We start from the raw sequence: 13,365 nt of genomic DNA, 5'->3' as shown, positions 1-13,365 counted from the left end.
GTGTTATGTTATGTTATAAAAATTAAATGTGTGTGTGTGTGTATATATATGTATATATACACACACACACACACACACTTTTATCCTTTCCTTTCCTTTTATCCCTTAGAAGCTCTTTGATCAATTGATCTTGAGCAGCATATATCTAGTGTTGGAGGGATATAAGGACTGAAACAAATCTTGCCACTGACAATGTAGCCCGATAGATAGATAGATAGATAGATAGATATAGATAGAGATATATACACACACACACGCATACATACATATATAACTTTTATAACATAACATAACATAACATACATATATATATATATATATATATATATATATATATATAACTTTTATAACATAACACACACACACACACATATATATATATATATATATATAACTTTTATAACATAACATATATATATGTTTTATAACATTACATACATACATATATATATACACACAAACACACACACACATTTAATTTTTATAACATAACATAACACATAAATCAAGACAAACACTATAAAAATAAAAAAAATAAAGTACAAAAGAGTGTGTGTGTGTGTGTATATGTGTATGTATATATATATATATATATATATATATATATATATATATATATATATATATATATATATATATATATATATATATATAAAGAAAAAACAGCCCAAGGCCCACATTGCAAGGGTCTTCCCAGCTGCGCCCACTTCCTTGAGGGTCTGCACCACCCCACGGGACTCAAGAGGGACCCACTAGGGCGGACTCTCGGCCTGGGCTTCAAAGGAGGCGCGGGAAAGCAGCCCAGCCCTGCTCCTCGCACCCCCGGGGGGCGGCCTCGGCTCCTCCCGGCCGCAGGGGGGGGGGACGGAGGGCGGGCTGGCTGGCTGGCTGGCTGGCTGGGCGCCTGGGCGGGCCGCGCGCGGCTCCCTTCCCCCCCCCGTCCCGCCCCACTCACGATGGTGACGCTGGCCTTGCGCAGGTCGCGGTTCTCCTCCTGCAGCGCCTTGCACTTGAGCTTGTAGGTCTCCAGCTCGATCTTGAGCACCTTGTTCTCCTGCTGCAGCGACGCCAGCCGGTTCGTCAGCTCCTCCAGGCGGAAGGGCGAGATCACGACGCCGCCCGCTTTGCCGCCGCCGCCCCCCGCCGGGCCGGGCCCCGCCGGGCAGCCGGGCAGCGCGCCGGGCGCCCCGCCGCCGCCGCCGCCGCCGTCCGTGTCGCTCTCGCTGGCGCTGTCGGCCATCACCCGCGCGCGGAGGGGCGGCTGCTGCTGCTGCTGCTGCTGCTGCACGGGGACGCTCTCGCCTCCACCCCGCTCGCTCGCTCGCCCGCTCGCCCGCCTCCCAGGCGGCTGTGGGGACGGAGGCGGGCGCGCCGCCTGGGCTGAGGCAGCTGGCGCACGCGCCGTCCGCGCGGCCCCCGCCGCTCTCGCTCAACGCCAAGAAGGGCGCTGCCCGCCGCCCTCGGCCGGCCCACAGCGACGCCGGCGGCAGCCTGCAGGCACTGCAGCCCCCCCGGCCCGGCCGGGCCGGGCCGGGGCGGCTGCAGTGCCTGCAGGCTGCCGCCGGCGTCGCTGTGGGCCCGCCGAGGAGCCCCGCCGGGAGTCGGCCGCAGCCCAGCGGCCCCCCGCGTCTCCCTCCCGCCGCCCGCCTCTTCCAGGCCCCGGAAGGCCTGGGCCGGCGGGGAAGGCCGCGCTGCAGTGGAGCCCCGCCCCCCCCCTCTTTAAGAGGCTTCTATGAATTTATTAAGAAGAGCAGATAAAAGATCAAATATACCTATCTTACTGCTAGGGAAATAAATATGTGTGTGTATATACATATATATATATAGGAAAATAAATATGTGTGTGTGTATACATATACACACATACATATACACACACACACACACACACACACACACACACACACATATATATATATATATATATATATATATATATATATATATATATATATATATATATATATAGGAAAATAAATATGTGTGTGTGTATATACACATATATATACATATACATATATATATATAGGAAAATAAATGTGTGTGTGTGTGTATACACATACATATACATATACATAGGAAAATAAATATGTGTGTGTATATACATATATATACATATACATATATATATATATAGGAAAATAAATTGTGTGTGTGTGTGTATACATATACATATATATAGGAAAATAAATATGTGTGTGTGTATATACACATATATATACATATACATATATATATAGGAAAATAAATGTGTGTGTGTGTATACACATACATATACATATACATATACATAGGAAAATAAATATGTGTGTGTATATACATATATATACATATACATATATATATATAGGAAAATAAATTGTGTGTGTGTGTGTGTATACATATATATACATATATATATATATAGGAAAATAAATGTGTGTGTGTGTGTTTATACACATATACATATATATATATATAGGAAAATAAATGTGTGTGTGTGTATATACATATATATATACATATACATATAGGAAAATAAATATGTGTGTGTGTATACACATACATATACATATACATATATATAGGAAAATAAATATATGTGTGTGTGTATATACATATATATACATACATATATATAGGAAAATAAATATGTGTGTGTGTGTGTATATACATATACATATATATAGGAAAATAAATATGTGTGTGTGTATATACACATATATACATATACATATATATATAGGAAAATAAATGTGTGTGTGTGTATACACATACATATCATATACATATACATAGGAAAATAAATATGTGTGTGTATATACATATATATACATATACATATATATATATAGGAAAATAAATTGTGTGTGTGTGTGTGTATACATATATATACATATATATATATATATATAGGAAAATAAATGTGTGTGTGTGTGTTTATACACATATACATATATATATATATATAGGAAAATAAATGTGTGTGTGTGTATATACATATATATATACATATACATATAGGAAAATAAATATGTGTGTGTGTATACACATACATATACATATACATATATATAGGAAAATAAATATATGTGTGTGTGTATATACATATATATACATACATATATATAGGAAAATAAATATGTGTGTGTGTGTGTATACACACATATATATACATATATAGGAAAATAAATGTGTGTGGTGTGTATATACATATATATATACATATACATATATATAGGAAAATAAATATGTGTGTGTGTGTATATACACATATATATACATATACATATATATAGGAAAATAAATGTGTGTGTGTGTGTGTATACACACACGCACACACACACATATATATATATATAAGACAGCACTGTAAAGAGGGGTAGAGATTGTTCAACAACAAAATGCTATGTGCACAATGTTTTTTTCCCTTTCCTTACTGTTTCCTATGTACTTTTTTATTTATAAATGTAAAAAATAATAATTAAAAAAAAAGAAAAAGAAAGAGGCTGCGGGGTTTTACTGGGCCAAGGGGCACAGCTGCAGCCACAGCACGCTTTGTGTGTCAAGGAGAAAAGGGGCACGGGTCCAGGAGCGCCTTAAAGACTAACACGAATGTTTTTCTGGCGGGGGGTGAGCTTTCGTGAGCCACAGCTCACTTCGTCAGATACAGCTCGAATGTGAATCCAGCTGTCTTTTAAGTATAGTATATAAGTACTCTCCTATACTTAAAGACAGATGTAGAAAAGGGCAAGAGTCCGGTAGCACCTTAAAGACTAACAAAAATATTTTCTAGCAGGGGGTGAGCTTTTGTGAGCCACAGCTCGCTTCGTCAGATACAGCTAGAATGTGAATCCATCTGTCTTTTAAGTATAGTATATAAGTACTCTCCTATACTTAAAGACAGATGTAGAAAAGGGCAAGAGTCCAGTAGCACCTTAAAGACTAACAAGAATGTTTTCCTGGTAGGGTGTGAGCTTTCATGAGCCACAGCTCAATTCATCAGATACAGCTCGAAAGTGAATCCAGCTGTCTTTAAGTATAGTATAGAAGTATAGTATATAAGTACTCTCCTATACTTAAAGACAGATGTAGAAAAGGGCAAGAGTCCGGCAGCACCTTAAAGACTAACAAAAATGTTTTTCTGGCAGGGTGTGAGCTTTCGTGAGCCACAGCTCACTTCTTCAGATACAGCTAGAACATGAATCCATCTGTCTTTAAGTACAGTATATAAGTATAGTATATAAGTACTCTCCTGTACTTAAAGACAGATGTAGAAAAGGGCAAGAGTCCAGTAGCACCTTAAAGACTAACAAGAATGTTTTCCTGGTAGGGTGTGAGCTTTCGTGAAAAACCTGTTATATTTCCAAAAGTTTGAACCTTTCCAAAGGAAGTCTTTTAAAAGTTCTTTTCAAGATGTTCATTTTTGATTCAGTTAATTTCTGTCACGTTGGCAAGGTGACCACTTGGAATGAAAGAATCTTTTCTTAGTGGAGCTAAATATCTTGGAGAATCTGTCTTTAAGTATAGTATATAAGTATAGTATAAAAGTACTCTCCTATACTTAAAGACAGATGTAGAAAAGGGCAAGAGTCCAGTAGCACCTTAAAGTCTAACAAGAATATTTCCTTGTAGGGTGTGAGCTTTTGTGATCAATTGATCAATTGATCTTGAGCAGCATATATCTAGTGTTGGAGGGATATAAGGACTGAAACAAATCTTGCCACTGACAATGTAGCCTTGGGATCCCTGTCACTTAGTAAAAAAGGCATTATGTCAGTTACAGAGGCATTGGATTTGTATATTAAAAGGGGGGAAATATAGTGCGATCGAAGTTCCTCGTAAAAGCAGCATTCCAAAAGGGCATGGGCTAATGAGTCAATAGAGCCAGAAGAGCAAGGGCAGATCCTGTCTGAGTATGGTATGTTCAGAATTCTGCCCTGCATTACCATAGAAGGGTTAGCATTCAATCTAGCCAAGGGAGAACATTTCAACCTTCCAGGGCATTCTGTTGCAGATTTAAGAGTAGCAGTTCTCTTACAAAGGAATTTGAAAGGGAGATTGGAAAGAGAAACTGCTGAATTACAGTTGATATTCAAACTAAAGTCAATGCATTTACCTGGGCTGAATAAAGACCTTGCATTCATGGCTCATTACCAGTGCTGATTTCTCCACACCCATCTCTCCCCTGGACATCACAGACTCTTCTGCATACCACACCTAATCCCATCACCCCTGCTATTCACATTTACATACTATTAACATTTACATACTAATGCTTGTCTGAATTCACTCTCCTCTACTTAAAGGCAGATGGATTCACATTCTAGCTGTATCTGAAGAAGTGAGCTGTGGCTCACGAAAGCTCATTCCCTGCCAGAAAATATTTTTGTTAGTCTTTAAGGTGCTACTGGACTCTTGCCCTTTTCTACTACTGCAGACAGACTAACACTGCTACCCACTGTGAATTTTTTTTGTAAAGTGTCGCATTGAACAGTTTTATCGAAACAAGTAGCGTTTTTATCTGACAAACCGGCCTCCTCCCCCTCAGACAATCGCCGGCTGTCCCGCGATCCCCTCACTCAGGACAATACTGGGCAGAGCTATGCTAGTCTAAAACCCCACTGCAAGCAAAGGGTTTAGAGTGGAGTAATTCTGCATGGGATTACACAGTAAAAATGTGTTCTCAGGCCTGTTTTCACACTATTCAAACCTTGGGGGGGGGATTTGGTTGAGCTAAAGTGAAATCCTTTTGCCTTCCACCTCCCAAAAGAAGCCTTGTTAGGACCAATTACACAAAGCTGCAACCTTTCCAGTTCCCCAGACCTGAGCTGGTGAAGCGATGTGGAGAACTCAAAAGCTTGTAAGGTAAAGGTCCCCTGTGCAAGCACTGGGTCATTCCTGACCCATGGGGTGACGTCACATCCCGACATTTCCAAGGCAGACTTTGTTTGCGGGGTGGTTTGCCAGTGCCTTCCCCAGTCATCTTCCCTTTACCCCCAGCAAGCTGGGTACTCATTTCACCGACCTCGGAAGGATGGAAGGCTGATACAACCTTGAGCCGGCTACCTGAAACCAACCAAAAGCTTGTACACGCTTGTCTAGAGGAGTGACTGTGTTAGTCTGTTGGAGCTCATATAAACAGGATTTTTGTATGAAGACTGTGCAATCCTCAACATTTCTATTCAGAAATTAATCCCACGGAATTCAGTTGGACTTAACTCCATAGTGAATTCACAATGATATAATTACACCATTAAAAAAAAATTAATGGCAACTGCAGCAAGCAATTCAGATGCTGTTAACCAGAACTATGCTTTTCAGCATGTGCCAAAATGCATATTGTCTTGACGACATGGTAAAATAGTTGTGTGGTCACAGAGACTGTACTTCCACTCTGCAGAAACAAACAAAAAATCCTACAACAAACCAGCTTCTAGAAAAAAAACAAGACCATACGAATGGGAGAGCAGATTGATGGTATTCTTTGGAACTCCCATTATTTGTGTAGAAATTATTGTGCTACATGTCATTGTGTAGAACCCACCCACATTAAGGTTTTATTGCAGCAAAAGCTTTTTGTGGACTAGAGTCCACTGTTAGCTCTGACAAAGAGGGCTGCAAACCACAAAGGTTGATGTTGGAATAAAATGTTAAGTTTTTAAGGTGCCTGCTCAGCAGACTCCTGTTTAATGCAGTGTCTTTTGATCAGTCCTAATAAAAGGTAATACACAGCTTTTGTTTCTGGAGCATTCTAGGCACAGTGGAATATGCTTTGCAGGTCTGTTCTGAATGCATCCATTGAGCTTAGGTGGAATCCACTCCACTTCAGCAGGTCTTTCACATTCGCTCTTCAGGCATCGGACTACAATGCTTTATAGCCGCCTTGTGACCTGCCACTGGTATGCACCTGTGAAAAACCGAAAGGCACTTTTTAATGGGCCCCCACCAGGATTCTGAATCAATGGATGGCTCTGCAAGGAAAGTTGATTGACAAACATGTCTCAACCTTCCTGCACTTTACAATGCCCTTGGGGTTTCAGTAAGCTCCACAGGACCTCCTACTGAATTCACAGAAAAACAACAAAGAGATTTGGTGAAACTTTAAAGGTGAATACGTTTGTTTCATCAAGAGCTTTCCTAGGAAAGCTCTGACAGCATCTGATTCATACAATGGACAGTGAAGAAGTTTTGGAATGTAAGATTTAAAAATGGGAGAACACATATTTGACACATGCTTCAGTAGAAGTCCCCAATATGCACATGACCCTGCTGAATTCAGTGTGAGACTTCTGAAGAAACAGGATTGTGCTTTTAAGTTATATGACTGCTCTGATTAAATCAAGTCATAGCATGGTTTCAGAAAAGAAAAATACGCCACGGCACTGGAGATTGGTTGGAAGGCACGCTTTAAGAAACCAGCCAAGTAGTAACGAGTAATCTAAAAACCCTGGTTTGGATTTTGCTCTGGACCAATGTGGCTACTTGCACCCAAATCCCAATTTGGGTTTCCATCTTTTTCTTTCTTTTTTTAAGTCAGTAAGCTTATTTCAGCAGGTGGAGGCACACACACACAAGCACTCCACTCTGCGCAGGATTTAGCATTAACTTAGATCAAAAGAGCCTAAAAATTATCCATCCATACAAAAGTCTTTCAAAAAAAATGCTGATACCTCAAGTGTCTCTGAGCATATTCCATGTTCCTAATGCTAGGGAAGCCAAGTTGTTAAAAATAGATACACAAACCTAAAGATGGAGTGCCCCTGCTCATGTGCTCTAATACCTGGAAAAAACAACCGAGGAGAAGGAAGGACCCTCTAGCAGGCAAAAAATCACTCACATTAACCATTGTTGCAGCAAAATTCACGAGCTGGATTTTAGAGTTCAAGATACAAAGACCTCAGACCACTTTTCTTGGGAAAAACAAGATTTATTAGCAATTGCTAGTCCCAGCTTTACTCTTGTGAGTAATAAAAAGAAAGCTCGGAGTTAAACAGAGGCGTGCAAGACCTTTTATAATCTTTGGTTAGTTCATTATACATTCTTTAAAACACGTCACCTATACATTATACTACTGATTGGTTTACAACTTTTCTGTTAACTTATTGGTTGATTAATATGTAATCCATTTGTTAATTGGCTTACTTATACAGACATTTCATTGATGAATCATAAAACAGAAATTACTTGATTGGTCAGATCAACTGGTGTATAGAGTCCATTGTTTTAACACCTGGCATTTCTATCTAGTTACAATTAATCTTTTCCTCCCTTGACATTCCAGCCACCCTGGCATCTGGGTCTGTTTATTACAACCCTGGCCAACCTTGGAAGAACAAGCAATATTGTATAGTTATCTTTTCTTGAATTCTCTTCTGTCTGTCTTTAACTTCTAAATATATCTTTCCAGAGGCCCTCTGATTTTGGAGTTTTAATAATAATAATTTTCAATTTTTAACTCTTACTGGTCTGCTGCTTCATTCCCCCCTTTGATACCAAGGCTCTTCTGGGCCTTGGTTATCACCATTTAGAATAGTTTGACCATAGTTACCATAGCTTTTAGACCACCTAGATTTTTGAACCAAGTTTTCATATTTGAACGGGGACATGGGTCACCTTGTACATTGGCGTGCAGTATCCCCATGTTCCATCTTGAGCTCACGTAGCTGGCCCATAAGTTTCAATGATACGTTGGGGTGGCCATTTGTTTCCCCATTGTGAACCCCCCCCAATGTTTATACTCCTTCTAGTTCGGGTTAAGTCATCGAACACAGGAGTACCCAGAATATTTCCTTGTTGTTTCGGGAGGAGGAAGAACCCCGGGACAATGGTCCCAAATGCACACGTTCCCCACCATTTGTGTGGTGTCTGGGAGTAAGCACTCCTGCCACAAAGCCAGAAGAATCCATCTGGGGCTTCCCAGGTCATGCTACTATCCTCGGGATTTGCCCACTGCCTTTTGAGCCAGATAAACACCTTGAATGGGTTATTCCCGGAGCAGTTATAAAGGGTCCTTAAGGTAGTGCAATTACTAGTGAGGGGGATTGGTGACCATATCGCTTTCAGGGGTTTGGGGATTCAAGTCATACTGGAAGACGTTACTGACAATGGGCCACTACTGAATGAGATAACTTTCACACTTATACCTTTGGGGTATAAGTGAGAGTTTTATTACACTGGGCCAAGGGCTTTGAGGTGGTCTCCAACCACGTTTAAAGGATTATCAGGAAGGAAGGTAGCAGACTGTTTAAGACATTTAAAACTTTTATAGTGAGGGCTTGAACCTTTAGGACATGAATCAGTAACAGAACGGACACCGCACAGGCGCTGTTTTTGAAAACAACAGAAAATAAAAACAAAACAACATTTAATTAAAAATCCTACAAGTTTATAAAACCAGTTCATTTGAAAAAGAGTCCTGAAACCTCCAGTCGATCCTCAATCTTCAGGCAGTGCGTTGACTAGTCAGCTTCCAGAGTGACTAGAGCAGGCCTGTTGTCCCTTTGCCCGTTTTTCAGGAATCACTAGAGTCCAGTAAATTAGTTTATCAAGTCTCAGCAAGTTCGGTAACTTTAAGAGAAGCAGGCTTCATACAAGAGTGGTGGATCCAAAGCTTTAATTTGGCAACCCAGAATGCAGAGGGAGTCATAAGGAGCCACACCCAATCGCCTGGTTTTACAGTGTATACGTTGGTGTTCAGCACTTCCGGGAGCCCCCCTTTGGGTCCACCAGTATTAAAGAGATAAGACAATTCTCCAGAACCATTAGTTGTTTTTACAAAACAAGATTTTTTTCCACTTAATATAAGTTTTCCTTTAGGCACTGAGTAAATAAGAGTGATCAATCACATACAGGTTTATAAGGAAAATATTTTACTGACCAGGCAGACAAAAGGCTGCTAAGGCAGATATGAGTTCCAGAAACATACATGTGTTTGGGACCACTGGGTGTAAATGCACTGTAGATCTGTTTTCTGGACTGGGAAGTGCTTTTCAGGCACCATTTTTAGAGTTTTGAGAACACCCTTTAACCTGGAATAACAGTACAGCTGGCACAGGCCCTTAGGAACATTTAAACTTTCTGCAATGAAGAAGCACAGTTAGAACAGACATTGTTTACAACAGTAAAGATAATACAACTGATTAGGTACTGAAAACCACATTTTTCAGGACAAACATTTTTGCAGAGAGATCATTGTCTTTGGTAGAGACCCCACGATTAATTGCAACATTTACAGTACCTGAACTATATACTTTTGGTATTGGAAATTGAATGAAACCATTTCAATCCCGTATAGTCCTTGCACCAAACATACGATGGCTTTTTCTAATGTTGTTTCCCATTCAGGATCCAGTCCTTTCCCAAAAATAGAACTTTAAAACAATTCAGTTAAAATTCGTACATCAACAAACATTTTTAGAGTTCATGTATGAGGTAGACCCAGAATTTATATATGAGGTAGATTCAGAGTTTACATATGAGGTAGATAGATTTTGCCTCTATAAAGTAAAGTGTTCCTTTACTCCTATTGTCATCCAATGGTCCAACCGCTTCCCTAGTTGGTTTCCTACTCCTAATGTACTTAAATTTCTTATTGTTTGTTTTGATGTGTTTAGTGACATGCCCATCAAAATCTTTTTTTGCACCTCTAATTGGAATTTATGCTGCTTGCATTTCCTTTGTGCAGGTTTGTGTTTGCTTTTGTTTGCCTCGTTTGGGCAATCCTTCCAGTCTCTGAAGGAAGACTTTTTTTCTCGCTTCGTTCACCTTACCCATTAGCCATGGTGGTGACCTCTTGGACTTATTACCACCTTTCCTGACCTGCGGTATACAATCTAGCTGAGCCTCTAGTAATGTGGACTTGAGTAATCCCCAAGCCTTTTCAAAAGATTTAACCCTTCTTTTCAGCTTCCTCTTTACCAGGTTTCTCATTTTAGAGAAGTTCCCTCTTTTAAAGTCAAGGGTAATTGTGTGAGATTTCCCAGTCACTTTCTCACTTACATATAAATTAAATTTGATGCCATTGTGGTCACTATTGCCAACTGGCTCAACTACATCCACATCTCGCACTAAGTTGCTAGCAGCACCACAATGTATTAAGTCCAGGATCGCCTTCCCTCTGGTTGGGTCTATGACCAACTGTTCAAGGGCACAGTCATTTAGGGTTTCTAAAAACTGTATCTCTTTGGCTTGACTAGAGCATACATTTATCCAGTCAATATGAGGGTAGTTAAAGTCTCCCATTATTACTACTTCATTACCTTTACATGCTTCCCTAATTTCATTCTCCATTTCAACATCACCCTGGGTCTTTTGGTCAGGAGGCCGATAGAACATCCCCAGTACTAAATTATCTTTGGGGCTCGGAATTGTCACCCGTAAGGATTCTGTGGATGAGTCTGCCCTTTTTATGGTTTCTGGCTTATTAGACACTATGCCTTCCTTGATATAGCAACACCCCCTCCAATACGCCCTTCCCTGTCATTTCTATACAGTTTGTAACCATGGATGACCGTATCCCACGGGTTCTCTCCCCGCCACCAGGTTTCTGTAATGCTCACTATATCTATGTTTTCTCTTTAAACTGTACACTCTAACTCCCCCATTTTTGCTTGGAGGCTTCTAGCATTAGCATAGAAACACCTCAACACTGTCTCTCTCTTTCGACTTGCCTGGCATGTGCCCTTGGTCATCCGTAAGTGGCTATCCCACTTTTTGTTACCATCCCCTTTCATGTCTATGCCATTCCCATGTGGGCAATCTGTAACAATTTCCCCTTTATTCATGTGCATTGAGTCTGATAGAACCAGATGCTTCTCAGCTCCTCTTGGCTTTCCCCCCAGGTTCAGTTTAAAAGCTGCTCTACCGTGCTGTCAGCGGTTATTACACTCCAATTGATAACTATCTGCTGTTTTAATATTGTTGTTGAAGATTGGTTTATGCTTTTAATTATTAGATGTTTAATGGTTTGAAATATATATATGTACTATGGTATTTATATGTATGATTTTAACGTTGTTACCCGCCCTGAGCCCGGTCATGGCTGGGGAGTTTGGGATAGAAATTCAAATAATAAATAAATAAATAAATAAATAAATAAATAAATAAATAAATAAATAAATGATGTATTGTGTGAAGGTGTCCCAAATTGGCAATATGTCTGCCACGCTAAAATAATTTTCCACCTCTTACTTCCTTGAAATGAATACAAGATCTCTCTCTTTCTCTCCATACAATCCAATACAGAGACCCATTTATTGTGCCCCTAAATCACCTGATCACAAAGCCCAAGTAAATGGTAATTACTCAATTATTTATGCAGCTGCTCCAGCTCTTAGCAAAAGTAGTAATTCTTGTAATAATCACATACAATGATTTAATTACACTTTGCTGTAATAGTTTTTGTTTGTCCCTCTCTCATTTAATCCTTATTTAATGGCTCTCTGGTGGTGCATTCTACAATTAAATTTCACTGCTGGTTCTTATAGTGATAGAAAATTAGACTTTCCATGCAGACTTATTTGGGAGTATGACCTGTTGAACACAGTGGGGCACTTCTGAGTAAACATGCATAGGACTAGGCCAATGTAATTTACGATTTACTGTTTCCATAAGCGAAGGCAATTAGCATTTCTGTTCTTGTTTTACAGTAACCCCAGGTTTTCTCCGAACCACATACTGAAGCGTCCCTTGAATGATTGTGATAGATCCTGAACAGTCTGCCCCTTGCGTAGACTGTTTTAGACACAAATGCTAATCTGAGAGAAATCTGTGATTGTTACCCTCTTAAAAATAGCACTACTCTTCATAGTTACACACTTGCAACCTGGAATGAATGCCTTACATATGTTAGGGATAATGAATGTCATTGCTTCCTTCATTTTACAAAATGGATCAAATCAAGGATGCAATATGAAGCTATAGATACAGTGCAATTTCAGATGAACATATGCTAGGGGTACCAGCCTCCAGGCGGGACCTGCTGAGAATCCCCTGAATTTAAAGCTCTTCTCCAGACTATAGAGATCAGTTCCCTTGGAGAAAATTGTTGCTTTGGAGGGTAGACTGTATGACATTGTATCCCACTGAGGTCCCTCCCTGCCTACCGAGGCTCCATCCTCAAATCTCTGGGAGTTTCCCAAACTCTAGCAACCCTACCCTGCCCCCCCCCCATCCCCACCAGTGGCCCGGGGGACCTAGCAACCCTAACAAAACTTAAAAAAAAAAAAAAGGCACAGAGTAAAATCATATTTAGGTTTTCTACACCTAAACATTCAAGTTATTCTAAAAGCCTAGGAATAACTTGTAAAAGACCACAGCCCGAAACCATATTGGTGGTCAAACTTGGTTTTAATAATTTATGTTCTGCACCTCAACTAATTTTAG

The 13,365-nt window shown here is 40.3% G+C and overlaps 1 protein-coding gene across 1 annotated transcript in view; it reads right to left on the bottom strand.

The window, feature by feature from the left end:
• The window catches only part of CCDC6 (coiled-coil domain containing 6), an 80,017-nt gene extending 78,777 nt beyond the window's left edge, over window positions 1-1,240 (bottom strand). Inside the window, exon 1 of the mRNA XM_056850049.1 lies at window positions 956-1,240. Coding sequence (XP_056706027.1) covers window positions 956-1,240 — 285 coding nt within the window. The remainder of the gene's footprint in view (window positions 1-955) is intronic.
• Window positions 1,241-13,365: the final 12,125 nt, after the last annotated feature.

This window comes from Euleptes europaea, chromosome 5 (genome assembly GCF_029931775.1).
Source record: "Euleptes europaea isolate rEulEur1 chromosome 5, rEulEur1.hap1, whole genome shotgun sequence".
Classification (NCBI taxonomy): domain Eukaryota; kingdom Metazoa; phylum Chordata; class Lepidosauria; order Squamata; family Sphaerodactylidae; genus Euleptes; species Euleptes europaea.
This window is presented reverse-complemented; position numbering and strand designations above follow the sequence as displayed.